Source organism: Aureococcus anophagefferens, assembly GCF_000186865.1.
Source record: "Aureococcus anophagefferens unplaced genomic scaffold AURANscaffold_7, whole genome shotgun sequence".
Taxonomy (NCBI): domain Eukaryota; class Pelagophyceae; order Pelagomonadales; family Pelagomonadaceae; genus Aureococcus; species Aureococcus anophagefferens.
The window spans coordinates 1,285,290-1,312,748 of record NW_008705567.1 but is presented as its reverse complement, the minus strand read 5'-3'; the positions used below and the strand labels follow the sequence as shown (position 1 = coordinate 1,312,748).

The following is a 27,459-nucleotide window of genomic DNA, read 5'->3' as shown; positions in this document are numbered from 1 at the left end:
AGGGCAGGATCGCCCGCGACGCCAGGCCCGTGAGCCCCGCGCCCATGACGACGCCCGGCCCCGCGAGCAGCAGGCACTGCCAGAACGTGCGCTGGAACATGTGCACGGACAGGCCCATCGCGTCGCCGAAGAGGAGCGCGGGCAGGAACGCGTAGAGCAGCAGGTGGCCGTCGATGTCGGCCCACATCTTCAGCGACTGCTGCATGGAGTTCGTGCCCCCCCACCGGGCGCCGCCGTTCTGGAGCGACGCGAGGTAGTCCACGACGAAGCCCTCGACGAGCATGAGCATCGTGTAGGGAACCGACGGCGCGTAGCGCGACAGGACGTGCTGCGTGAACGCGCCCATGGCGAGCACGACGAAGGGGAAGAGGAGCGCCTTGTAGGAGTGGGAATGCCAGGCGTTCGCGTGCCAGACCTCCTGGACCTCGCGGAACATGTCGAGCTGCGCGTCGCTGAGCCGCACGGCGTCCTCGAAGACGAACCACGTCACGACCTGCGAGCACGGCGGCGTCGTCAGCGACCCGGCGTAGGTGTAGAACTTGGAATCGTAGGTCGCCGGGAGCAGGTCCGCGATGGTCACGGGCGACTGGAGCGTGCCCGACGTGTTCATGTAGGTCGCCGCGCCCGTGCCGGACGCGGCCGACGCGACCTCGAGGATCGGCGCGAAGGCCGCGTTGTCCTCGGCCGCGCCGCCCGTGAGCATGGTCCCCAGGACCACGAGCAGCGTGCCCGAGTCGGGGTCGGACCGGTCGCCGGCGACCGCGCGCGCGTTGATGAAGACCATGTGCATCTCCGCCGGCCGCGGCGAGCCGCACGCCGTGTGCTCCGAGCCCTTCGTGAGGTCGGACCCCCAGTGGAAGTGGACCCCGTGGAGGAAGTAGGTGTCGCTCTCGTTGCCCGGCACGCCCCGCAGCGTCTTGGGCCAGAGGCCGAAGTCCGCGGTGGCCGCGCAGTCGAACGCGTTGCGGCCGCAGACCTCCACGTTGATGTTGTGGCCGTTGTTGCCGACGCTCAGGCCCCCGCGCGCGGAGGCGAAGGACCCGGCGAGGGAGATGTTGACCTCGCCGGCGCCCAGCGCCGCCGCCGTGTCCGGGGCCACGTCCACGGGGCTCTCGCCGGGGTACGTGTTCGCCTCGCGGTCGCGCAGGCACTCGTTGCTGCCGCCGTTGGCCCGCGGCCAGCCGCCCTGGTCCGCGTAGACCCAGTGCCAGTTGCTCGTCTGGGCCTCGCGCCGCCAGGTGCGGCTCATCTCGACGTTCGTGTCGCAGGCGATGCTGTCGCTGCCCTCGGCGCAGGAGGCGAGGCAGCTCGCCGACGCGTCGGGGGTGCGGTAGAGCGTGCGCGTGTCCCCGAACTCCTGGGTCCAGCGGAAGTTGTCCACGAGGTCCACGCTCTCGGCGTAGCCCGACGCCGTCACGGCGGCCGGGAGGGCGCATAATAAGATGATGGACGCCATTACTCGCTGGGGAGGCGTCAGGATCTGACGCAACCTGAGTTTAGGATGGCAGCAACATAAGGATATATGTTCGTTTATTGAAGTTCAAGATATTGCAATCAGTTGTTGAGGTCAAGATTCCAGCTTTTGTTTGGGCCGAGCTTCTCACGCGTCGAGAAACTTTTTGCGATACGCCGGGCAACATGCCGTAAACCAAGCGTTTGATACCAGCGCGGAGCGCGAGGATGTTGCTGAAATCGTCACGCGTCGCCGGACCGAGTTTTGGGGAAGTCGGGCTGAAATCGACCTGAGCGCATCTTCGAGATGAGCGCGCGACGGTGTCCATGAATATGCACTTTGGTCGATTTCAGGGTTCGATCGCGCGGCGAAACCTTAACGGCCGGGCAGCCCCTCATCCACGGTCTCGACCGACGTCCCGACGGCCCCAGACGCTGCCGCGGCTGGCGGGGATGAAGTCGGTCGGTCGGGTGATGGTATGACACCGTTCCCTCGCCTCTGTGGCGCTGCGAGCACCGTGGATCACCACCGAGTCCTCGTTTGGGCGTGGCGCCATCCGAGCTCGACCGGGTGGAATCGACGATGTCGAGCTCCCCCGACGAACCCTTGGCACGAGACGATGCCGGGGTCATGATAAACGATCCCCGCGGCTGCGACGGCTCGAAATCGAGCCGGAAGGGGTCGCGGGGCGCCATCGGGTCCCATTTAACCCACTAAACCTCCCCGTTCGAGTCGCCACGCAATCGTCCAGAGGTCGGGTCTTCGCATGTGCCTCATCCATGTACTTGCGGTCCTCAAAGCCACTGGGATCGTTGCACATCGCTGCATATTCGCGGAGCGCGGGGCGCTCAAAGATGGTCATCCCATCGTAGCACGCCGCTCCGGGGCTGCACGTCGAGTAGATACATCAATGTCAGCTTCGGGACGGCACATCGCAAAAAGTTTCTCGACGCGTGTCTCGTGTGGCCAGCGTTCGTGGGCAGCCAAGCACGAGCCGAGCGTCTGTCTGCCGGCGTCTCCGGCCGCCTGCGTCTGTGTAAGAGCCTCTCGACGAGGGACCATGGCATCGCGGCGCCTCGCGCAGCTCAAGGTCGTCTGCGGCAAGCGCTGGGTCGTGCGCAAGCGGTCCATGGGCCAGAACCTCCAGCTCTTCCTGCTGCCGGCGACGGGCTTCCTGCTCGCCTTCTTCTTCTACCTGAGCTTCGCGCTGCCGGACCGGCGCTCCACGGGCTACCTCGAGCTCGTGTTCTGCCCCTGCGCCGTGATCATGCTCCTGAACCTCTCGACCGTCGACCTCGTCGCCGAGAAGAGCGCGCGGCTCCTGGAGACGATGAAGATCATGTCGCTCAAGACGGAGGTCTACTTCGGCGCCTACGCGGCCGAGGGCGCGGCGACGGGCTTCGCGCTGAGCCTCGGCCTCGCGGTCCTCGCGGCGGCGACGCGGCTCTTCAACGGCGGCGCGTTCGCGAGCGTCTTCGGCCTCCTCTGGTGCTTCTGCCTCGCGACGAGCGCGCTCGCCTGCCTCATCGCGTCGGTCTTCGACACGGCGCAGACAGCGGGCCAGCTCGCCCTCGGTGTCCAGGCCGCGTCGATCGCCTTCTTTTTCGTCTTCGTGGGCCCGGACGTGAAGCGGTACGACGTGGCGCCCTCCGCGCAGCGCGCGTGGTGCCTCCTGCCGCACGTCGCCTTCGAGCTCGGCGTCAACTCCTTCCGCGGGCCGCCGACGACGGGCGAGCACCCGCGGCCCGCGCCGGAGAAGCGCCTCGCCGGCGGCTGCGGCCGGCACGAGCACGTGCTCTGGTCCGTCGGCTGCCCCGAGCTCGAGGCCGACTACGGCATCCCGAACAACGACGACTTCAACGTGTCGTCCGTCTTCCCGGACTGGGACAGCCTCACCTACAAGCGCTTCCACAAGTACACGCAGTACGACGGGATCCCGCTCGGCGAGATCTGCGGCATGCTGCTGCTCGACGCGCTGCTCTTCTCGCTGCTCGCGTGGTACCTCGGCCAGGTGCTGCCGAGCGCGTACGCCGCGCCCAAGCCCTGGTACTTCCCCGTCGCGCCGCTCTTCAAGAAGCGCGCGGGCGCCGAGGCGCCCGCCATCGAGTTCGCCGAGGCGACGTCGCCGGCCGCCGTCGCCGTCGACGTCGGCGACGGCGACGACGTCGTCGCCGAAAAGGTCGCGCGCGGAGACGCGCCGACGGTGCGCCTCGCGGGGCTCCGCAAGTGCTTCGGCGCGCACGTCGCCGTCCGCTCGCTCACCTTCGACATGTACGACGGCGAGATCTTCTCGCTGCTGGGCCACAACGGTGCGGGCAAGTCGACGTCGATCAACGTGCTCACGGGCGTGCTCCCGAGCGACGCCGCGGCCGACGACGGCGGCGCGACGATCTACGGCCACGACATCCGGCGCGGCATGGACGAGGCGCGCGCGGTCACGGGCGTGTGCCCGCAGCACGACGTCCTCTTCGAGCTGCTCACGGCGCGCGAGCACCTCGCGTTCTTCGCGCGGCTCAAGGGCGCCGCCGCCGACGCCGCGGCCGCCGAGGCCGACGCGCTCCTCGCGACGTTCCACCTCCACGAGCGCGCGGACCACCTCGGCCACGAGCTCTCCGGCGGCATGCGGCGCAAGTTGAGCACGGCCGTCGCCCTCTGCGGCGGGTCCAAGTTCGCGCTCTTGGACGAGCCGACGGCGGGCATGGACGCGCTGGCGCGGCGCGAGCTTTGGGACCAGCTCGCGGCGACGAAGAAGGGCCGCACGCTCCTGCTCACGACGCACTACATGGACGAGGCCGACGTGCTCGGCGGCGCGACGCCGCGTCCCGTTTTTGACAATGATTTTCGTGACTTGTCCGCCCCACGCAGACCGCATCGGCATCATGACCCACGGCGCGATCAAGTGCGTCGGCTCAAGTGCGTTCCTCAAGAAGTACTACGGCGCGGGCTACCGCGTCGTCTGCGAGCGCGCGCCGGGCGGCGACGCCGCGAGCCTGGCGCGCTTCGACGCGCTCCTCGCGTCCCACCTGCCCGGCGCGTCGCGCGCCGCCACGCTCGCGCGGCGCAAGGTCGCGGAGCCGACGTTCGAGGCGACGCTGCCCTTCGGGTCGGAGAAGAAATTCGGCGCGTTCTTCGACGCGCTCGACGCGAAGCTCGGCGCCCTCGACGTCACGACCTACGGGCTGACGATCACGTCGCTGGAGGAGGTCTTCCTCAAGGTCGGCGCCGACGAGTCCGTCGCGCCGTCGCGGCCCAGCGACGCCGCGCGCATCGGCGCGGGCCGCGCGCACGCGCCGTCCGTCGCCGTCCAGATCGCGGGCCTCGCGAAGAAGCGGCTCCACACGGCGTCCCACGAGCCCATCAAGACGCTCGCGCTCCTCCTGCTCCCCATCGGCGCCGTGCTCGCGGGGTTCCTCATGGCCAAGTACAAGGTCGTGTCGAAGCAGGACTACCTCAACGACCTCGTCGCGTCGGCCATCGCGGCCGCGGGCTTCCTGCTGGCGCCGGCGCTCATCGCGGAGAACATCGTCGCAGAACGAGAGACGAAGCTGCGGAACGTGCTGAGCGTCATGGGCTGCGACCTCCGGGCCTACTGGGCGGGCGCGTTCCTCGGGGACCTCGCGCTCCTGTCGCCCGTGCTCGCGGCGTACTACGTCGTCGTCCCCGCGACGGGCATGCACCGGTGGCTCGCCGACGGCGCCATCTTCTGGTTCGTGCCCATGGCGCTGTGCCAGGTCGTCGCCTACAGCTACGTCGTGAGCTTTCTATTCGGCTCCGCGAAGCGCTGCGTCGCCGCGGTGCCGGGCCTCCAGATCGTGCAGATCTTGGGGCCGCAGCTCACGACGCTCGTCGTCTACACGGTCATCCGCCAGTTCGACGACGGCTTCTCCATGGAGAAGATCCAGGCGTCCCAGTACTGGCTCATCACGGTCTTCAGCCCGCAGGGCACGACGTTCATGGCGCTCGACCTCGTCGCGACGACGGAGCCCGCGCCGGGCGGGCCGCGGATCTGGGAGGTCCAGCTCATCTTCGCCGCCGAGGTCGTGCTCTACGTCGGCCTCTGCCTGTTCCTCGAGGCCCGCGGCACGCGGCCGCTCGCCGTGACCTTCCCGGATTTCCCGCCGGCCTCGGACGCGGACGCGGACGTCGCGGCCGAGGCCGCGGCCGTCGCGGACGACCCGGCGCCGGCCAAGGGCGGCCCGCACACGCTCGTCGTCAAGCGCCTGCGCATGGTCTTCCCCCGGACGCGGACGAACGCGCGCGAGACGGTGGCGGTGCACGACGCGTCGTTCCGCGTGCGCCGCGGCGAGTGCTTCGGTCTGTTGGGCGCCAACGGCGCGGGCAAGTCGACGACGATGAACATGGTCGTCCGCCACCTCGCGCCGACGAACGGCGACGTCTTCGTCGACGGCGTCTCCGCGATGACGGACTTTTCCGGCGCCGCGGAGGCGCTCGGCGTCGTCGCGCAGTCGAACACGCTCTGGGACCGGCTCACGTGCGCGGACCACCTGAAGCTCTTCGCGCGCATCCGCGGCGTGCCCGGGGGCGAGGCCGGGCGGCTCACGGAGGCCGCGCTCGACGAGCTCGAGCTGAGGCCGCACGCGACGAAGCTCGCGATGCGCCTGAGCGGCGGCATGAAGCGCAAGCTCTGCGTCGCCATCGCCATCGTCGGGGACCCCCAGTGCGTGCTGCTCGACGAGCCGTCCGCGGGCCTCGACCCCGTGTCGCGGCGGAACCTCTGGAACGTCGTCCGGGCGACGATGGACGCGCGCGCGGTCGTGCTGACGAGCCACCTCATGGAGGAGGTCGAGGCGCTGTGCGACCGCGTCGCGATCATGGTCAAGGGCCGCCTGCGGTGCCTCGGCACGATCCAGCACCTGAAGCGGTCCCTGGGCACGAACTACGAAGTCGAGCTCCGCGTCGACCCCGAGGCCTTCGCGAGCGATCCCGCCGGCGCGTCCGCGAAGCTCCGGAGCCTCGCCGGCGACGTCTTCGGCGGCGCGGCCGTCGAGGACGGCGCGCCCAACGCCGGCGTTTTCACCTTCGAGTGCCCCCAGGCCGCGATGCGGATGGGCCCGGTCTTCGACGCGCTCGAGCGGCGGGGCGAGGAGGCGGCCCTCGTCGGCTACGCGATCTCCCAGCCGTCCCTCGAGGCCGTCTTCATCCGCACGGTCCTCGAGACGAGCGGCGGCGAGCGGCGCCTCGCGCGCGCGCTGTCGACGCAGTCGTCCGTCGAGGACGGCGTCGACGAGCCGGGCACGCCCAAGCTCCCGCCGCCGCGGCCGCGGATGACGGGCTGCACGCGGCCGGTCCACTGGAGCCTCGCGTGCCTCTGCTTCCCCGCCTGGCTCGTCCTCTCGGTCCTGAGCTCCGCGGGCGGGACCGACCGAGACGGCGGCCAGAAGGCCTTCGGCATGCTCTCCGTCGTCGCGCTCGTCGTCGCCATCTGGGCCTCCATCGGCTGCTGCTGCGTCCTCAAGCGCGAGCGCAACCGCGACGCGACCTGCGCCTGCTGCCGGCCCTAGATGGTTTCCTTCATTTTGAAGTTCAGGAATCATGTTTACAAGTACAATAGTAACGCCTCTCTGCCCGGAGCTGGCGTCTAGCGCAACATGTGCGCTCTCTTCTAGCCCTGTTCTCGCGCAACATGTGCGCTCGGACGCGGTGAACAACGCGTCGCGGCGCCATCACGCAACGTGGTGGGCTCGGTGGGAAGTGAAGAGTCGCAACGACACACGAGCTGAATTGGTCAACACACCAATGCCGCTGGCCTGGAACGCGGGCAAGATCGGCGTCTACCAGACGCACCAGCACAACTCCTTCGTCTACAAGCCGCCGCAGCCTCATCGGGACCAGCGCGAGAATTCCTGCCGCGCGAACGCGCTCTTCGGCAAGAGCCTCAGCGAGCGCTTCGCGTTCCACGACACGCGGCGGAGGAAGCCGCGCTACCCGCCGCAGCCGACGCCGAGCGAGATGAGCCTGAGCTGCCGCGCGGCGCGGCGCCGCGACGTGCGCCACTTCAGCACGTCGCTCGCGCGCCAGGGCTCGCGCGAGAACTTCGGCGGCGCGCCGGTCCGGTCGGGCTCCGCGCGCGAGCTCTCCGCGCGCGAGCGCTACGGCGCGGCCGTCTCCGCGCGGCCGTCCGCGGCCACGGTGCTCACGATGCGCGACCACTCGGCGCGCGAGGGCGCGCCCCCGAAGCGCCGCGAGGAGAAGCCGTTCTGGCGCGTCTCCGACGGCCGCGACGCCCGCCCGGACGTGCGGTCGCGCGTGCGGCCGACGACGCCGACGTCCCGGCGGCCGGGCAGCGCCAAGCCCCGCGCGGCGCGCGTCGACGGCACGCCCATCCCCATCACGCGCGCCTTCTCCACGCTCCTCGAGGCGGGCAAGCCGCGGCGCCGGAAGAAGACGCGCCGCGAGGCCGGCATGGCCTGGTCCTACGACTACGGCTGGCGCGAGAAGCCGCGGCCGGCCGAACCGCCGGCCCGCCCGTCGACGGCGCCCGCCCAGGTCCGTCCCTCGACGGCGCCCTAGGTAAAAGCTCGCGCGCGTCTCCGATCGTCTCCTGGTTGAACGTCGCGTTGGCGTCGAGCTTGAATTTCAAAGACAGGGCTGCCAAACATGGGCAAAGCATTCACCGCAGCCTCGACGCTGTTCATCATCGCGGAGCTGCTGAGCGCGTACCAGCAGTACTTCGACACGGATGCGACGCAGATGGACGGGCTCTCGCCAGGAGCATTCAAGGGCTATACTCAATTTAACGTGGCTGCGGCTCGGCAATACACGCCGCCGTGTCCGTCAAATGCTTGGCCGGCGCTGCGCACGATCGAGTTCTACTCCATGTGGGTCGGGAACTCCAAGGTCATCTTTTCCATGCTGCTCGCCGTGATCGCGACGAGCGACGCGCAGACGCGCGCGATGGGCGCCGCGGCGATGGTGCTGGGATGCTGCCTCTACTTCCCGCGCATGCATCCGGCCATGGTCGAGATGGAGGCGAAACACGACATCCGGTCCGGCCTCGCCACGGAGATCGCCGACCTCATCGGCAAGGTGTTCGTGCCCATGTGGCTGATCGTGCTCCTCGTCGAGGTCCGCGCGCTCGCGGCCAAAAAAAAGGAGGATTAGGACTTGGCATTCGCGCGCTTCCGCCTCCGGATGCTGACGCGTGAGCGCTGCTCCGGCGGCGCCCAGAGGTGCGCGGGGCACGCGTGGATCGCGTCGAGGTGCCAGTGGACGAGGGTGATGCACTGGGACGCGAGGAGGGCGACGGGGCCGAGGGACGCCGTGAGCACGCGGCCGCCGTGCGCCTCGCCGAGGCGCGTCGCGGCGGCGACCTCGTCGTCGGAGAGGCCGACGTCGTCGCCGAGGACGACGACGAGGTCGTCGAGCGGCCCGTGGCCGCGGAGCACGTCCGCGAGGGGCGGCGCGCCCTCGGCTAGAATCAGCAGCGGCGCGGCCGCGGAGCCGCCGTCGTCCGGCGCGCGCGCGAGCGCGAGCGCCTCGGCCAGCGCGTCGACGAAGCCCCCGGGCAGCACCCGAAAGCCCTTGCGCTCGCGCGCCGTCGCGTCGTCGTCGCCGCCGTCGAGCGCGAGGCGCAGGCGCCGCGCGGCGTCGCGCTCGCTCGGATGGAGGCCGCGCGCGGGCCCGCCGCTCGCGCAGACCGTCGTCGCGGGCGCCTCGCCGCCGAGGAAGGGCAGCCAGAGCTGGGCGTTGTGGCGCACGCGCTGCGACGCGACGAGCGTCGCGGTCAGCAGCCGCGCGGCGACGTCCACGCGGCCCGGCCGCAGGTCGCCGTCGGCGTCGAAGTTTGTCGTCGCGCGGTGCAGCGGCACGACGAAGCGCCGCGGGAAGCACCCCTCGCCGCAGCGGAGGAAGGAGTCGCGGCGCGAAGCGGTTCTGCCCATGCTACAGTCTCTAGCGACGTGGTCCGTCGCGCCGCAGCCGTGGCAGCGGCGCGGCGGCGCGGCGGCCGCACGCTTCGCCGCCTTGCGAGCGGCCTTGCAGCAGCTGCAGGCCGCGGCGCGGAAGCGCTCCGCGACGCGGTTCGCGTCGACGTCGTCGCGCGCGAGGTCGCAGTGGCCGAACGCGTAGCGGTGGCCGTCGAGCACGGCCTCGCGGCCGCAGAGGCAGGCGGCGGTCGTGCAGTGCCGCGGCGCGTCCGCTTTCCGCTCGATGCGCGCCGCCGCGTCGTGGACTCGTAAGGCTTTTAGGATGCTGTTGAGTGCAGTGCTGGCGTCGTCGTCGCTGTCCAGCGCGTCTGTGTCGCTCGCTGCGGCCGCAGCGCTGCCGAGCGCGTCTGTTTCGCTCGCTGCGGCCGCAGCGCTGCCGAGCGCGTCGAAAGCACATGCTGCGGCAGTCAGGTCCAACATGCTGTCAAAATACTACAATCCCCTCAAGATCGAAATAAAATTACTTGCCGAACGCGCCCTTGCCGATCATGTTGGAGAGCAAGCCGGCCTCGGCGCCGCTCAGGGGCCGGTCGTCGGCCGCGGGCGCGTCCTCGGGCACCGGCGCGGTCGGCGGCCGGCTCGGCGTGCCCGGCCGCGAGTAGGACGCGTTGGAGCCGGACGCGGCGCTCGACGCCGTGCCCGGGCGGAAGCTCGGCGCGCCGCGGGCGACGGCCTGGGAGTCGCGGAGGCCCTGGCCCGGCGACCGCGGCGGCGCGCCGCCCATCATGACCGCGCCGCGGCCGCCGCCGACGGCGCGCTGCGCCGACGACAGGCCCAGCTGGATGAGCGCGCGCTGGATGCCCGGGCGCACGCAGCGCGACAGGAAGGCGGAGTTGGACTGCATGATCTTGGCCAGGCGCCGGTAGATGGTCAGGAAGAGCTTCTTGATCTTCATGGCCACGTTGTGGTCGTCCCAGTCCTCGTACTCGCCCGGCTCGTCCATGTACATGGCCTTCTTCGGGTCGTCGTTGTAGGACTCGCAGTTGTCGAAGTAGGCCAGCGCCGTCTCGACGTCGAACTGCGTCGCGTCGAGCACGTCGTCGCTGGGCCACGTCTTCGCGACGGCGACGCGGCACAGCGCCTCGAGGAAGTCCGTGAAGCTGAGCGTCGTGAAGTCGGCCGCGTGCTTCGTCGTGTCCGCGGTCTTCATCTGGGACCAGACGAAGGCGAGCTTGCCCTCGCAGCGCGTGAAGTCCTCGTCGAAGAAGGACACGTCGACCATGAGCCGGATCCAGTCCCGCACGGACATCTTCTTCTTGATCGCGCTCACGGTCGTGAACGTCTTGTACATCTCCCGGAGCATGGACATGTGGGGCATGATGGCCTGCTCGACGTCCTCGTTGTAGAGCGCGTGGCGCCGGAAGTCGTCGGGGTCGTGCGTGCTGAGGGGCTCCTTCTCCTTGGCGTTCGCGACCTGCTCCTTGATGAGCTTCTCGAAGGCCGCGGACGGCCGCGTCTCCTCGCCGCCGTGGATGTACTTGGCGATGGAGAGCAGGATGAGAGCCTGGTGGAACTCGAAGCGCACGATCAAATTCGTCGAGTTCTTCGCCTCGGCGGGCATGGACTTGGTCGTGTTGCGCTTGTCCGCGGCGGACACGGGGTCGTCGACGTTCGCCTCGATGAAGATGTGGTCGACGGTCGTCGTGTTGCAGGCCTTGTTCTTGCGGTCCGGGATGCCGCAGGAATCGATGCACTCCTTGAAGCCGTTCTCGCCGAGCTGGTGCTCGTTGGACGAGCCGTACATGGCCGCGAAGAAGTGGAAGACGTTCGACGTGAGCCGGAAGTTCTCCGTCAAGACCTTCTTCATGGCCGCGAGCTCCGCCTCGAGGTTCTGCTCGCCGACGAGGCGCTTGACGACGTTGACGAAGCGGCTCCGGCCCATCATCTCGTTCCAGTCGTGCGTCGCCGAGCGCCGGTAGAACTTCTTGTTGTGGTAGTAGTCGCGCGGCGAGTACGGCGGCGACATCTCGGGGCCCCGCGGGCGCCAGATCGCCGACGACGCGATGTTCCAGCCCAGGGGCTTGCCGTCGGGGCAGAGGAGCTCGCCGTTGGGGCCGAGCTTCGGCCCCGTGTCCTCGGCCTTGTCGACCTCGCGCACGTGCTCCGGCTTGAGCACGAGGACCATGGGATCCTCGAAGGACTCGCCGCCCCCCTTGCCCGCGCCGTGCTTCCCGTCGCCGAGGCCCAACGCGTTGAGGCCCGGGTGGTGCCGCAGGTCGTCGGCGCCGTCGTCGCCGCCCGCGTCGCCGTAGATGTACTTGTTGAGCTCGTCCGCGGCCTTGTTGAGCGGCGTGTAGAGCGGCGGCCACGCGGCGTCGTCGAGCGCGGGCGCCGCGGGGCCGTAGGGGATGTGCGCGTTGCCGAGCACGCTCTTGAGGTCGTCCGTCGGCGGGATGGGCCGCGGGTCCGTGTCCTCGTTGAAGTGCGAGTGGTTCCGGTTCCGGAAGTAGAAGTGGCTCTCCGTGCCGTCGGGGAGCGCGTAGCGCTCGAACAAGCCCTCGCTGATGCGGGACCCCTCGACGCGCGGGAACTGGGCGCACATGGGCGGCTCCTTCTCCTCGTCGGACGCGTCGACGTCCTCCGCGAGGATCTCGTCGACGGGCCGGTGGAACGTGAACCGCTTGCCGCCCTCCATGACGACGCGCACGGGCGGCGGCTTCCGCCGGCCGGAGCTCGGCGGCGCGGGCCGCAGGGCGAGGCGCTGGTCCAGGTCGCTCAGCGCGCCGCCCTCGGGCTGGGCCGGGGGCGCGCCCGCGCCCAGCAGGCTCCGCCGCCGCCGCTCGGCCGCCGCGTCGTCCTCGCGCGCGGACTTGGAGCTCTCGTCGCGGCCCGTGCCGCGCCGCCCGTCGGGCGGCGCGGCCACGGCGCTCCGCGGCGTGCCGAAGGGGCTCAGGCCGACGTCGCGGTTCGGCGTCCGCGCGAGCGGCGGCACGGCGGGCCCCGCGCCGGCGAACTTGACGCCGCGGTTCGGGCCCGCGGTCGGCGCCGTCGGGTTCGACGACGCCGCCGACTCCTCGGCCAGCCGCTCCAGCACGATCTTCTTCGGCACGGGCGCCGTCGACGTGATGCGCGGGCTCCAGGTCGTCCGCGGGCAGAAGTTGGGCGTCGACGTCTGCCCGCTCGGCGGCCGCTTGTCGACCCAGATGTCCATGACGGACTTGGACATCTCCTTGCCGAGCGTGCGGAGCCGCGTGTGCTTGTAGACGGGCTTGGGCGGCGGCGTGTCGACCAGGGACTCGGTCGCGACGGAGCGGTCGTCCTTGCGCTTCTTGCCCTTGAGCCAGAAGTCGACGTCCTCGTCGTCCTCGGGCGCGGCCTCGGGCGACGGCGACCGCGGCTTCTTGGCCTCCGCGTACGTTTCGAAGTCCTTCAGGAAGCTCTCGAAGCGGCACTTGAAGCGCTGGAGCTTCGAATCCTCCGTCTTCTTCGAGTGGCCGTTGGGGGACGCGACGCTGAGCGAGCCGCCGTCCGCGCCGCGGTCGTCGACGGACAGCGTCGCCAGCGACGGCGTCCGCGCGGTCGGCGCCAGCGACGCGGCGCCCCCGCCGTCCTTCACCTCGGCGCGCCGGCGCAGGAGCCGCGCCTTGTAGCGGAGCTCGACCTTGTAGTACGCGGACACGGTCTCCGCGTTGTGGCGGCAGTTCTCGAGCGTCCGCGTCGCGAAGGCCGTCGCGCGGACGCCCGCGGGGCTGCCCCGCGCGTGTTTCAGGATCACCTTCAGCCCGTGCTTGATCGTGCGCACCTGGTTGCTCGGGTGCGTCGAGATGTTGAAGATCGCGTGGAGGATGCACGTGATCGCGCGCGTCGACTCGGGATCCGCGCGGCGGAGCGCGTTGATGAGCTTCTCGATGGCGCCGGCCTCGGCGAGGCTCAGCTTCTTCGTCGCCGTGCGCGCCTCCTTGGCGAGGAGCAAGGCGCCGTGCATGTGGGCCTCCTTGGCCGCGGGGCCCGTCGTCTGGAGGAGGATGAGCGCGAGGTTCGCGGCGACGTCCTTGTCGCTCTCGTCCTTGGCGACGGCGGCCTGGACCTGGGCCTGGTCGACGCCCTCGACGGCCGTGAGGCGCTTGACCTGGGCCTTGGCCACGGTCAGGCGCTGCGCCTCCACCAAATAGTAGTAGAAGCGGCACGCGACGAGGCGGACCTCGAGCGCCTGGTCGTCCTGCGAGCCGACCTGGCCGAGGAGCTCCCGGAAGGTCAGCGTGTGGTCCTCGACCTTGACGAAGACCGCGGACCGGCGCAGCGCCGCCTTGGCCTCGTCCTCGGCCTTCTTCGGGTTCTTGGCCATGTCGCCGCCCGCGCCGACGGCCGCGCCGAGCGCCGCCGTCGACGCGCGGCGCTGCTGCGCGCGGTGCGCCTGATGGGTCTCCAGGGACCGCGCCTTCGCCTTCGGCGACGCCGCGGCGGACGCCGGCGTCGTCGCGCGCGAGCTCTTCGACGCCGCCTCGGAGTCGTCGTCGTCGTCGTACTCGTCCTCGTCGTCGTCGCTCGACGTGTCGCTCCACTCGATGTCGTCCGCCCGTTTCAGCCCGTCGCTCGCGTCCGAGTCGTCGTCCTCGGAGTCGGACTCGGGCTTCGCGGGCATGTAGAACCGCGACACCGGGGCGTCGATGAGCAGGTTCTGGAGCGACGCGTCGTAGTGCGACAGCTGCCAGAGGCAGCAGAGGAGGAGGCGCCGCGCCGTCGAGAACATGGACGCGTGGAGCTCGACGATGTGCTGGACGATGATGTTGATGCAGCCCGTCCGCTTGCAGGCCACGCGCGCCGTGTGGCTCTGGAGCAGGACCCAGGTCGTCGCCGCGAGCTGGTTGAGCGTCTGCACGCGGCCGACGTCGTCCATCTCGGACTCGAAGCGCGCGTTGATCCGGCTCTGCCGCTCGTTCGTGATCGCGGACCGCTTCCGCGGGCAGATGATCTGGACGATGGCCTCCAAGCGCGGGATCAGGGCCGCGACGACGTTGTTGCGCACAAGGTTCTCGCGCATCTCTGGGGCCCGCGCTAAAAGCCAGACGTGGATCGCCGTGAACCGGAGGCTCGCCGGCGGGCCCTCCTCGAGGAGCGTGATGATCGTCTTCATGTAGCGCGAGATGCCGACGACGGTGGAGCGCACGAGGGTCTTGCGCCGCTCGGCGGACGGACCGCCCTCGTCGGCGTGGCGCTTCTGCTTCTCCACGAGCTCCATGGACAGCTTCGTGATCGTCGCGAGCATGTGCGCGCCGAGCGTCACGAACTCCGCCTTGAGCGCGCCCTTGCGCTCGAGCATGCGGTTCGCCAGGACCGTGCGGAAGTTGTCGATGACGAGCACGTCGCGCACGTGCTTCGACGCCTCGAGCACGGCCTGGAGGATGCGCAGCGCCCAGCACTGCACGTTCGGCAGCGCGTCGCGCTCTAAAAGCATGCGGAGCACGTCGACGATGCCCGCCTGCTTCGCGATGAGGCGCGCGAAGGTCTTGTGGATGCAGAGGCGCTCGAGCGCCGCGCAGCTGTGGAGCGTCGCGCAGCGGATCGCCGGCGGGCTCAGCGGGTAGAGCGTGAGCGCGAGGAGCGCGCGCACCGTCGACATCTTCACCCACGCCTCGTCGCCGCGCAGCGTCGCGGCCACGGCCCACAGTAGAAAACCGCTCAGCTCCACCGTCGACTCGACGGTCATGTTCGACACCGTGCCCTTGGCCACGGTCTGGCGCACGGTAGTGCGCCGCGTGCCCGAGTTGCGGAGGTTCTGTTTCCCGAGTCCGCGCGACGTCGACAGCACGCGGCCCGTGGCCCGGCTCTTGCGCATGCTCGCCGTCGTCCGCTGCGTGGCGCGCGCCGACGCGCGGATGTTCGACATGGAGCTCCGCACCTCGTCGGGCGTCTTGCCCGGGTTCGGCGCGCGCCGCGTCGACCGGCGGGTGCCCTTCGGCGACCGGTCGGGCGACACGCGCGACGCGCGCGCGGTGCCGCCGACCCGGTTGCGCCGCGCCATCTCGTCGATGGCTGAAACCGTGTCGTCGACGGACGTCTCGAGCACCGTGATCTTGCGCCGCTCGGGCTCGCTCGGCCCGCCGCCGAGCTGCGATAACGAGTCGTCGTCGGCGTGCCGCTGGACGACGCCCAGCGTCGTGCAGTCCGGCAACAATACCTCCGTCGCGGCCTTCATGCAGGTCAGGGCCGACAGGAAGACCTCGGGCTGGCGCAGGAGCTCGGCCCAGTGCGTCGAGCACTTGACGGGGATGTCGATTTTGGGGGTTTTCGGGTTCGCTTTGAGGAACGCGTTAAAGTCCTCGTCCTCCTCGTCCTCCTCGGCGACGTCGTCGTAGTCGGAGCCGTCCTCGCTGTCGGCGTCGTTGGAAACGAGGGACGGGATCGTGAAGTGGGACCGCTCGTCGACGGGGAGGCCCTTTTTGGCGTAGTCCGCCACGATGCGCCTCAGCTTCCGCGCCGCGGCGCCGAGCATGGTCGCCGCGCAGCGGCGCACCTCCCAGGACTTGGACGACCGCATGAGCTTCGACAATAATTGAACGACGTGGCCCGTGAGGCCCCAGGTCTCGACGGCGCCCGGATGGCGCACGACGGCCGTGCACAGCGCGCCCGCGCACTTGCCCGCCAAGTCGTCGTCCTTCTCGTCGAGCATCTTCTTGAGGATGGAGATCAAGGAATCGGGCTTGAGCAGGTTGTAGGCGCCGCTCTTGTCGTTGGCGACGGCGGCGAGCGCGCAGACGCTGTTCGTCGAGAGCTCGACCTCGTCGCCGGGCTCGCCGTCGTCCTTCTGCGACCAGGGCCGGTCCTTGTCGTCGTGCTTCTTGCCGAAGCGGCCCAGGAGCGCGTGGATGACGTTCATGGGGTTCTTGCCGAACATGAGGTCCTTCGTCCTGTGCGTCTTGACGCCCGTCTTCACGAACGCGACCGCGGCGAGCTCCAGCGCGTCGCGCGCGCCGTTCTCGTGGTCCTTCTGCTTCTCCAGGCCCTCCGTCAGCAGGCCGAGCAGCTTCGCGTGGGTCTCCGGGTCCAGCGACGTCTGCATGAGCGCCTGGATCATGCGCGCGCCCCGCGCGATGGCCTCCGGGTCGCCCGACCGCATCAACCCCTCGACCTCGGCGATGATCTTGTCGATGGCCGCGGACTTGCGCAGCTCGTAGGTGTCCCGAAACGCCTGGAGCGCGCGCATGAGCGTCGGCGTGTCCAGGATGTAGACGACCTCGACCTCGGCGCCCGGCGGCGCGAGCGGCGCGAACTCGAGCATCGCGACCGTGTTCTGCGTGTCGCGCCGGTTCGGCCAGAGCGCGGCGATGACGCGCTCGCTGAGCTTCTCCCAGGTCGTGTGGTCGCCGACGGTCTCGAGCTCGTACTCCTTGGCCTCCTCGGCGCCCTTCTTCCGGTACTTGAGCACGCAGCGCACGAGCTTGTCGCGCCGCGGCGCCGCGGCCGTGACGTGCATGACGGCGCCGCCGACGGTCTTGAGGCGCGTCACCGTCTTCTTGATGTCGAAGGGCTTCTCCGCCATCGTCGATGGAGCGGCGGACACCGCGCCGCGCAGCAGCACACGCCTACGACGCGCCGGCCCACCAACACATCGTTTCCTTTGTGCGTTTCGTCTGCACGGCACCATCAACTAAGTATCGTTTGCACGCTCGATTGAGAGGCTGCCCCGCGTCGCGAGGTGGAAGCGGTCCCCTAGCGCAGCTCCGACGCGCGGAAGGCGCGCCCGAAACGCGCGACGCCGCCGGCGCCGCGAGCCGCCGCCATGGACGAGGCGACGTTCTCGGCGCAGGCCAAGGAGAAGTTCGCGGCCGGGGCCATGACGCCGCTCGAGCTCTACCTCTACAACCGCGCCACCAAGGCCGAGGCCGAGAACGAGAAGCTCTGGATGGAACTGGAGAAGTTCCTCGTCGTGGCGCCCGCGGACGACGGCGCGGCGCCGGAGCCGCCGGCGTCGCCGGAGCCGTCGGAGCCGCCGCCGCCGCCGCCGCCGTCGGGCGAGGACGAGGCGCGCGAAGCCGAGGAGCGGCGCGAGGCGGAGAACCGGCGGGCCCAGCTCAACCTCCAGCGCCAGCTCGCCGAGCAGGAGGCGCTCCTCAGCCGCCAGGAGGAGCAGGACATGTACGCCTACCTCAAGTCCACGCCCACGTTCGGCACCGTCAAGGACAACTTCGTCCTCCCGGGCGCGACGGCGAAGTAGGGGCCTAGAAGGGAGTCATCGCGGCGCGCCGCTCTCTATCGTGCAGGCGCTGTTCACGTGGAACTGGTCCATGAAGATGCCGCCGACGCCGAGGACGAGGAACCTGCGCGGATACTGTCCGGGAAAGACGAATCTGGATTCGACGCCGCGGACGCGCGGGAGCTGGCGCTGGAAGAGCGGGAACGTCTTCGGGATGAGCACCGTGAGCGACGTGCCCACGAGCACCCCGGACGCGAAGTACTTGACGCCGTCGAGCGACGTCGACTTCCGCTGGATGCAGGCGTCGAAGGCCGCCTTCGTCGCGTCGCAGCAGTCGCCGTCCATGGTCCGGGTCGTCGCTGGGGGGTGCCGTTTCGTGCGTCGTCGTATCGGCGACCGTGTCTGTCGAGTGGCGACGAGCGTTGTTCGACGCAAACTTTGTGCTGCGCGACCGGAGACGCAAATTTGAGCTGTGCTGCGCGGAGCGGGCGTCGGCGAGACACCCCGCGGCAGCGCGCACTACTTTCGGGCGCTGAGGGTTCTAGAAGCGACGCGCCGCGGCAGCGCGCACCACCGCAGCCAAGCGCTACTGCAGCTCTCAGGCCTGAGGCAAAGAATTAGCGAGCGGCAAGAGGAGTGAATCGTGCTGTTTGTATAGGCTGGAGAGAGCGTGGCCATGGAGCTTTCCATCACCGATGCAGCCCAACACCGCGTTCCATAAGCATGGCGCCGCTGCAGCCGCAGCCCGACAAACACCACCACCACCCGCCGCCCGAGGCCGAGGAGGCGCCCTACCGGCCGACGACCGCCCAAGCGATCGTCCTCGGGTCCCTCAACGCCATCGTCTTCGTCACCATCGCGACCCACGTCGTGCGCGTCGTGCGCCACTACCGCGCGCTGCACGTTCGGAACCGCGCCGCGCGCGGCCGGGGCCGGTCCGCGCGGCTCACGACGCGCCTCGCGCGCTATCTCGTCGCGCTCCACGGCTTCTGGTTCTGCGAGGTCGTCCTGGCCGTCACCTGGGGCGGCCTCTTCTACGGTCGAGGCGGGCGGCGCTGGTGGGCGCTGGGCGCGACGGCGTGCCGCTACTACCTCCCGGCCATGTACGGCTGCTACACGCTGGGCTTCCTCGCGCTCTTCTGCTTCTTCGAGACGAAGCTGCGGCTGAGCCGCATGCGCGAGGACGACTACTCGACGAAGGCGCGGCTCATGCGCTGGTCCATCGCCGTCTTCGGGCTCACGCAGCTCGCCTGCGTCGCCGTGTTCCGGGGAGCGCACGACGGCGGCAAGTGCTCCTTCGAGAGGGCGCCCGCGTTCTACGTCTTGGTCGTCGTGTCCTACGCGCTCCTCCTCGCGCTCTCCGTGACCATGCTGCGGCTCTTCCTCGCCCCGATCAAGGAGACGCTGCGCCACGCGGACCAGCGCGACGACGGCGAGCGCCTCGCGGCGACGGTGCGGCGGAACCGCGCCGGCGTGTCCCTGTGCTGCGCGTCCACGGGGCTCTTCATCCTCGGCGCGACGCTCGAGCCCTACTTCAACCCGGCGAACACGGGCGGCGGCATCAGCTTCGCGACCTTCTTCACGCCCGTCGACATCTTCGTCAACTCGTGCGGCACGCTCTACACGCTCCGAATCGACTTCGTCGGGTCCTGGCTCTTCGGCGTCGCGGGGACTTTGCAGCGGGACTCCTGGGACTCGCAGAAGAGCCTCGCGGCCGCGGTCCGCGAGGCCGCGGCGTCGGACGCGGACCCGCGCTGGCGCCGGTGGTGGCGGCGCAGCGGCGCGAGCGACGACCGCGCCGCGACCTGGTGGTGGCCGCGCAGCGACGCGAGCGACGACCGCGCGACCTTCGCCATGCCCGCGGCCATGCCCGCGGCGCCCCGGCGGCTCGAGCCGTCCGCGCCGGACCGGGCGTCGGCGAAGCCGCTGCCGGCGCGGTCGTCGACGGTCGAGAGCTTCGAGCTCGCGCGCGCGAGCTCGACGTCGTCGACGGTCGGGAGCTTCGAGCTCCCGCGCGCGAGCTCGACCTTCGAGGGCGCGAACCCGTCGGTGCAGACCGAGGAGGCGCTCGTGTAATTACTACTACTTCGCCGTCGCGCCGAGGAGCTTGTCAATGGTGTCGGCCTCCGCGGCCTTCTCCTTGCTGTCCTCGGCCTTGCCCTGGTCCAGGACCGCGGCGCTCTTGGAGATCTGCTTCTTCACGAGCGACGCGTAGATGCCCTTCTGGTCGATGAGGCCCTCGTGCGTGCCCGACTCGGCGACGCGGCCGCCGTCGACGACGCAGATCTTGTCCGCGTTCATCACCGTCGAGAGCCGGTGCGCGACGAGGACGACCGTCGAGCCGCCGCGCTTGATGAGCGCGTCCAGCGACTTCTGCACCGCGGCCTGCGAGTCCTCGTCGAGCGCGGACGTCGCCTCGTCGAGGAGGATGATGCGCGGCTCGCGGAGGAAGATGCGCGAGATCGCGACGCGCTGGCGCTGGCCGCCCGAGAGGCGGCCGCCGCGCTCGCCGACGCGCGTGGCGTAGCCGTCCTTCATGTCGGCGATGAAGTCGTGGGCGTGGGCCTCCTTGGCCGCGGCGACGACCGCCGCGGCGAGCGCGGGGTCCTTGTCGAGGTCCTTCGAGCGATCGTCCGTGTCCGCGTAGCCGTAGGCGACGTTCTTCAGGATGGACCGCGCGAAGAGGGGCGTGTCCTGGGCGACGATGCCGAAGAGCTGGCGGTAGTCGCGCACGTTGAGGCCCCGGACGTCGCGGCCGTCGAGTTTAAGAGAACCCGCGCGAACGTCGTAGAACCGCATCAACAGCGAGATGATCGTCGACTTGCCGCCGCCCGAGCGGCCCACCAGCGCGCAGACGGACTTGGCGTCGATGCCGAGGTCCACGCCGGACAGCACCTTCGCGTCGGGCCGCATGACGTAGTGGAACTCGACGCTCTCCAAGACCAACGACCCCTGCACGTCCCAGTCGATGGCCGCGCCGTCGTCCTCGTTGATGTCCGGCAGCGAGTCGATGAGGGAGAAGACCTTCTCCGCCGCGGCCGCGGACCGCGTGAACGACGTCACGAGGCCCTGGAGATTTTGGTACGACGAGTTCATCATGGTCCAGTAGAGCTGGAACGTGACGAGCTCGCCGATCGTCAAACCCTCCGATTTATTGAGCACGATGAGGCCGCCGTACCATAGGATCAGCACGCCCGTGCCCAGGTCCAGGTAGCCCGTCAGCGCCGACGTCACGCCGAAGCCCATGGCGTCGCGGATGCCCAACCTAAGCGCCTCGCCGCACGCGTCCTCGTACTTGGCCGTCTCGGACCGCTCCGTGACGAACGCCTTGACCGTGCGGACGTGCGCGAGCGCCTCCGTGGCGACGGCGTTGGCCTCGGCCCAGGCGCTGAGCACCTTGCGGCTCAGGTTCTTCGACCAGTTCCCGTAAATGTCCCAGAGGTACATGATGGGGCCCACGACGACGAACGCGAGCATCGACAGCGCGTAGGACGTCGTGAAGCACATGGTGATGCCGCCGAAGAGCATGATGACGTTGTAGAGGAGGGACGCCAGGGACGCGTCGATGGGCGCCATCATGACCTGGGCGTCGTTCGTCAGGCGGCTCGTGAGGTGGCCGCTCGTCGTGCCGTCGTAGAACGCCGTGTCCTGCCGGATCACGCTCCGGAAGAGCGTCGTGCGCACCGTGTACAAAATCGTCCGCGACACGACGGCGAAGGCCGCGCGGTACATGGCCGAGCAGACGCCCTGGGCGATCATGAGGTAGAGGTAGGTCGCGACCGCGCGCGTGAACGCCTTCCGCTGGCCCCGGACGACCTGGTCGATGATGCGGCCCTGGTACTTCGGGAGGGCCAGGGCCAGGCCCGAGTTCGACGCGAGGAGCGCCATGGCCAATGCTAACAACGGCGCCTGCTTCGACGCGAGGCCGATGGCGCGCCGCAGGTACGTCGACGACGACACGTCGGACTCGACGCGCGCGCCCGTGTCGGATCGCAGCACGTTCTCGCCGACCGTCGCCGCGTCCTTGCGCGACGCGCAGGGCACGCACATGTCGAAGTCGCAGAGCTTGCAGCGCCAGGCGCCGCCGCGGCGGATGGGCGTGGAGCAGAGGTCGCACCAGTGGCGGCAGAGGTCCGCGTCGAACACTAAAGGGTGCGCGTGGACCTTGGGGAGAAACAGGCCCTCGTCCCTTGTCAACTCCTTGACGAGCTCCCGCGCGATGTAGACCATGACGTTGGTGAAGAGCACGGAGCTGCACGTCAATAGAATCTGCGCGACGCGCGTCTTCCGGCGCGCCTCGGCCCGCGCCTCCGAGTGGCGCTCTAACCCGGTCGCGTCGTCGGGGCCCCACTCGAACGCGTTGACCTTCATGCCCACGTAGACCTGGGTGAACGTCGAGCAGACGAAGATGAGGCCGAGGAAGCAGTGCTTGCGGAACTGGGCCAGGGCCTTGTTCGCCGAGTTCTCCTCGTCGGCGAGCCGCGCGGAGATCTCCGCGGCGTTGTCGCTGTCGTCGCCGACCGCCGCCCGCGCGGGCGTCGTCGGGCCGCCGAGGGCCACGTAGGCGCCGCCGCTCGCGTCCGACGCGCGAGTCGAGCCCTCCTTCTTCCGGCCGCAGCCGCAGCAGGCGGCGTTCGCGTAGGGCGCGCGGCCGAAGCGGACCGCGAGCACGGTCAGCGCCGGGAACAAAACCGCGCGGAGCAGAGCGAGCGCGAGCATGTCCGTGAGCTCCTTGCGGAACGCGAAGTCGAGGCGCAGGAGGGGCGCGACGAGGGCGCGCCAGTGGCCGTCGGTGTAGGCGACGAGGAGGCCCACGGCGGAGCAGACGTCGACGACATGCGCGAGGAGCAGGGCGCCGCCGTAGTAGCGCGCGACGGCCTTGCGGTTGTCCTCCTCCGACGACGCCTGGGTGCGTAGCAGGTCCAGCGCCGTGACGCGGTAGGAGGCGGCCATTTTCGCGGCTCGGTGCGGGTGTACGGCGCCTTCGGCGTGACGACGATGGCGCTCGACTGCTCGACTTTTTGCGGAGCGTTCAACCTGTGGCAAAACCTTGAAAGGCCGTCCGACGCCGCCGCGCGCCGCCGCGTCGTAGCACCGCGCACGCGAACGCGCCGCGCGCTCCGTCGCGCCAGCGCGAGCAACGCGACCTCGGCGCCGCCAGCGGTCGGCGATGGCGCGCGCGGGTTTTTACACGACGTCGCACGGCCGGCACCGGCCCTGCTGCGGCGGCCGGTGCCTCGTCGCGCACGTCGACAGCGAGAACAACGCCGTCGGCGCGTCCGTGAGCCTCATCGTGGTGCCGACCTGCGCCTTCGCGGCGCTCGTGCCCCTGCGCGACTATTTTTTGCTCGTCGCGCTCGCGTTCGCGCTGCTGGCTCTGTCGCTGGGGTACCTCGTGCTCGCGCTCGTGACGGAGCCGGGCATCCTGCCGCCGGCGCCGCCGGACGCGCTCGCGAACGGCCGCGGCCGGGGCCGCGTGACGCACGTCATCGTCCACGGCGAGAAGGTGGACCTCCGGGAAAAACGCGCGAAGATGTGCCGGCAGACCGAGAACTGCGTCGAGGACTTCGACCACTACTGCCCCTGGGTGGGCAACGCCGTCGGCCGGCGCAACTACCGGTACTTCGTGGGGTTCCTCGTGTCCGTGACGGGCCTCTGCGTCGTCGTGGGCTCGGCGTCGGCGCTGCGGGTCGCGTCGCTCAACGTCGCGGGTTTGAAGAACGACGACGACTCCTACGACGAGGAGCCGCCCTGGAAGGCCATCGCGCTGGCGGTGTTGGTCGTGTACACGGTCGTCGTCTTCTTCTCCGTGGGCTCGCTGGCCGTCTACCACTTTCGGCTCGTGGGCGTGAACGAGACGACGAACGAGAACATCCGCGGCGTCTTCGCGGGCGAGGACAACCCCCACGACCGCGGCTGCGCGGCCAACGTGCGGGAGTTCCTCCGGCGGCCCAAGCCCGAATCCCTGGTCCTGCAGCTCGACCGGGACGACCGGCTCACGCGCGTCGAGGACGACGACGACGACCCCGGGGGCATCGAGCTCGTGTAGTAATCACTGTGTCTACGAACACGGCGCGATGGCGCCTAGCTCTGTTTACAAAGCGCCGCGCCGCCGCCGCAGTTCGTCGGCGAACGCGTCGAGCTTCGGCTTGAGGCACCGCTCCCAGTACTGGCGGTCCCGGTGCACGCGGACGACGGAGTAGTTCTGCCGGTGCGAGTTCTTCGGGATCCAGCACACGAGGTCGCACCACTCGAGGTCGCAGACCGCGAGGCCGCCCTGGATCTGCGCGAAAAACCGGCCCGGCGGCCGCGCGAACGGCGGGAAGAAGCGCTGGCGCCGCCGCGAGTAGTAGCACTTCACCTCGAGGAGGCCCGTCTCGCCCGTGTCGCCGTCGACCACAATACCGTCCGGCGACGCGCCGAACGCGAGGGACTCGTCGGTCCAGAGGCCCGTCGCCGACACGGCGTGGCCGCGCTCCGCCGCGTACTGCGCGACGGCGACGGGCTCCTGGGTGCGGCCGAAGCGCGTCGCCGGCGTGTCGACGTGCAAACTCCGCCGCGCGGGGAAGACCTTCGATTCCAACAGCGCCGCGCGCGACGCGAACGGGCTCGCGTCGAACGCCGCGCACGAAAACTCCGACGCCGTCGCGTCGAGGGCCTGGCGGCAGGCGAGCCACGTCGCGAGGTCGCCGCGCTGGGACAGCGTGCGCGTGTCCACGGTCCGCGTGCCGTCGTCGGCGGTGATCTCGGCGCGGTGGCGGCCGACGAAGCGCACGCTCGGCGTGGCGATCGGTTTCGCGCTCTGGCTCAGCCGGCGCGTCGGCAAACGGGTCGCTTTCGATGCGGCGGTTGTTTTTGTGTATTGATGGCGAAGCCGCGGCGGCGCGTGCCGAAGCACGCGAGATATGGTCGCCATCGCGTAGGCTCTCCGGGCCGACAGTGCAGTCGTCGAGCAGCAAGCGTGCACTCGCCTCTGCGACGACCTGGTGTGCCGGCGAAGCGACGCTTCTCCGCGCGCCATGAAGCGCGGCGCCTTGTTGGCCGCGGGCGCCGCCGCCGCGGCCGCCGTCGTGTACTACGCGACGAAGGCCGACGACGGCGACGACGACGTCGAGGAGATCCCGAGCTGCAGCCGCGACGAGGTCATCGCCATTTTCAACAAGCTGAGCGGCATCATGAACCAGAACATCTCGACGCTGATGCGGAAGATCAACGCGCAGAACGCGCAGATCCCGCAGGCCATGCTCGCCCAGTATCTGGTCGAGCACTACGAGACGCAGCTCAAAGAGGTCCAGGCGGTCGTCTTCAAGGAGTTTGGGTACGACGAGGACGAGGTCGAGGAGGCCGTGGACTACTACGAGGCCGCGGGCCCGAACCGCGACGAGGGCGTCTGCGAGGCGACGAACCAGCTGCGCCAGCTCTACATCAACGTCGGCGGCTCCGTCGAGCTCGACCTGCCCGAGGACCTGACGGTCGAGAAGATGTGCGTCGTCTTCGAGGACTACATGGGCGCCGTCGTCGCCGCCCAGGCGGCCTTCACGGAGCATTTGCACGCCCTCAAGGCCAAGGGCGCCCAGGTGACGACGGCCCAGCTCAACGAGACGCGCCAGCTCAAGATGTCGGAGAAGGTCGGCGTCGTCCTCAAGAAGCACGGCCTCTCGAACCTCGTCTTCCAGGCGGCCATCGAGAAGTTCAACGACCACCCGACCTTCCAGGCGAAGATCGCCGCGGTGAAGGCCGCGGACCAGACGAAGAAGTAGGGACAGGGTCGACCGCGGACCGCGCGCGCCTCTCGCCTCGTCTAAGGAGCCGCGGGCGCGAACACCCATCTAGCCGGGGTCCAGCTTCCTGTTGTCCGAGAACAGAACCCGTGCTCGTAGTCGTCGCTCTTGGCCCACCCGCTGAAGGTGACGCCGACGATGATGGCCATCTGCGCGAGCCGCGCGCTCAGGCTTGACCGGCATCGACGCGGTGGTGCGTGTCGAACTCCTGGCCCACCACGAGGGTCTTCTTCACATTCAGGCCAATGACGGCGAAGCTGCAGAAGAGGGCCGACACGTTCGCTCGAACCTCGAGAGAGCGCCGGATGGCACCGGTCACGGTATCCTCACGATGGTCCACATCTCATCGTCGGCCTCTGAAAATTGCCCCTTTCGTTCTCCAAAACGCAGGACCGTGACCATTGTTTGAAGCATCTTGCGCCAGCGTTTCGGCTCATCATCGTGCACATCGCGAAAGTCCGCGACCTGCGCATCGTCATCCCCGAGCCTGAGGCCAACCCGAGGCCTAACCCGTTGAAGGTGGCGCTGTACCTCCGCCCGGGGCAGCTGCAAAGACAAGAAGGCCCGCGGCATGATCTTCGTGCTGAGCGCCTACCTCAAGGCCGAGGGCTGCCTCGACGTCTCGCTCGGCGGCCGCCTCAAGACGTGGTCACGGTCCTGGCCGGACGATCCTCCTCGCCGTGGTGGCACTCGGCCATGAACCGCCCGAGGATGGTGGCGTAGGCCTCGGCCCATGGCTCGACGAGGCTCGCGTGAGGCTGGCGGCACAGCATGAACTGCGACGCCACGAGCGACTCGACGGGCACGTCGTCGAGCGGTCCACTCGTCGGTCTTGACCCCCGGGGTCGGTGGGGCTCGAGCGCGGAGCGCTCTCCTTCTGCAGGTACGATGGCAGCACCTCGGGTCATCAGCGCGTGCGAGCACCTCGTCGAGTCGAACGGCGAGCTCCTGGTGCAGGACTTCACTTCCAAGATCATCGCCATCACGCAGAAAATCCTCGACGACCCGAACCCGAAGTTCCGCAAGCTGCGCGCCCGGTCCAAGGTCGTCGAGAAGGTTCTCCTCGCGGCCGAGGGCGGGCGCGAGCTGCTGCTGGCCCTGGGCTTCAAGCGCGAGGCCCTCGTCGTCGAGAGCGCGCCCCCGGCCCCGGCGCCGCCGGCGCCGACGCCCGCGGTCGACGCCCCGTCCGGCGCGCCGACCGTCGCGGAAGCCGCGTTCGAGCAGCACGTCGACGCGCTCGCGGCCATGGGCTACAAGCGGTCCAAGGCGCGCGCGGCCCTGCGGTCCGCGGCCGGCGACCTCGGCGGCGCTTTAGATACGCTCGCCACCACGCCCGGCGCCATCGGGGTCGACGACGAGGCCGCGACGCTCGCCGAGGCGCAAGAGCTGAGCCGCCTCGACGAGGCGCGGCGCGCGGCCGCGGCCATGCGCGCGGCCGCCGCGCCGCCGCCGCCCGCCATCGCCGCGCCGGCGACGCGCGCCGAGGACTACTACGTGCTGTCCGACGCCGCTTTGACGGCGAAGCGCGCGGACCTGGCGGCCGCGCGGACGTTCTTCGCCGTCGACGTGCCCGCGCGCGTCGCCGCGAAGAAGGACGAGGCGAAAAAGGCCCTCCAGGCGAAGATCCGCCGCGAGCGCGCCGCGTCCGACGCCGAGCGCGCGACGTCCGCGCGGCGCTGGCGCGAGGACGCGTCCGCGCGCGCCGAAAAGCGGAACAAGGCCGCGGCCGCGCCGCGGCCGCGCGACGCCGTCGGCGAGGAGATCGACGCGCAGGACGCGGCCTTCGCCGCGAGCGCCGCGGCCGACGGCGGCGGCGCCGCGCCCAAATCCGCTCCCGCGCCCGCGGCGGCGGCGCACGCGACGGTGACCGTGAGTTTACGTCGCTCCGGCGCGCCCGCGACGCGGCGCGACTTCCTCGCGTCCTGGACCGTCAAGGCCCTCGCGGACCACCTCGCGCGCCAGCGGAACCGGCAGCTCGCCGACGGCGCCGTCGTCGTGACGTTGGTCGTCGCGGGCCGCGGCGCGCTGCCGCCGGACGACACCACTCTCGCGGCGGCGGGCCTCCACGGCGCGACGGTGGACGTGCGCGAGGCCGCGGCGCCGGCGCCGGCGCCCGAGCCCGAGCCACAACCCGTCGTCGACGAG

General features: G+C 70.0%; 3 protein-coding genes across 3 annotated transcripts in view; 1 reads left to right on the top strand and 2 right to left on the bottom strand.

Moving 5' to 3' along the window:
• Window positions 1-1,456, bottom strand: part of AURANDRAFT_63566 (hypothetical protein) — a gene marked incomplete at both ends in the record, with an annotated part of 3,523 nt that extends 2,067 nt beyond the window's left edge. Inside the window, one exon of the mRNA XM_009037873.1 lies at window positions 50-1,456. Within this exon, the coding sequence (XP_009036121.1) occupies window positions 50-1,456 (1,407 nt within the window). The remainder of the gene's footprint in view (window positions 1-49) is intronic.
• Window positions 1,457-2,139: 683 nt separating this feature from the next.
• Window positions 2,140-7,984, top strand: AURANDRAFT_71478 (hypothetical protein; the record flags this gene model as incomplete). Its single annotated transcript, XM_009038061.1, has 3 exons — window positions 2,140-4,272; window positions 4,319-6,921; window positions 7,292-7,984. The coding sequence occupies 3 exons, from the start codon at window positions 2,220-2,222 to the stop codon at window positions 7,982-7,984; spliced, it is 5,349 nt and encodes a 1,782-aa protein (XP_009036309.1).
• An 11,631-nt stretch (window positions 7,985-19,615) lies between these two features.
• On the bottom strand, window positions 19,616-21,421 carry AURANDRAFT_25231 (hypothetical protein; the record flags this gene model as incomplete). Its single annotated transcript, XM_009037872.1, has 1 exon — window positions 19,616-21,421. The coding sequence occupies one exon, from the start codon at window positions 21,419-21,421 to the stop codon at window positions 19,616-19,618; it is 1,806 nt and encodes a 601-aa protein (XP_009036120.1).
• Between the last annotated feature and the right edge of the window lie 6,038 nt (window positions 21,422-27,459).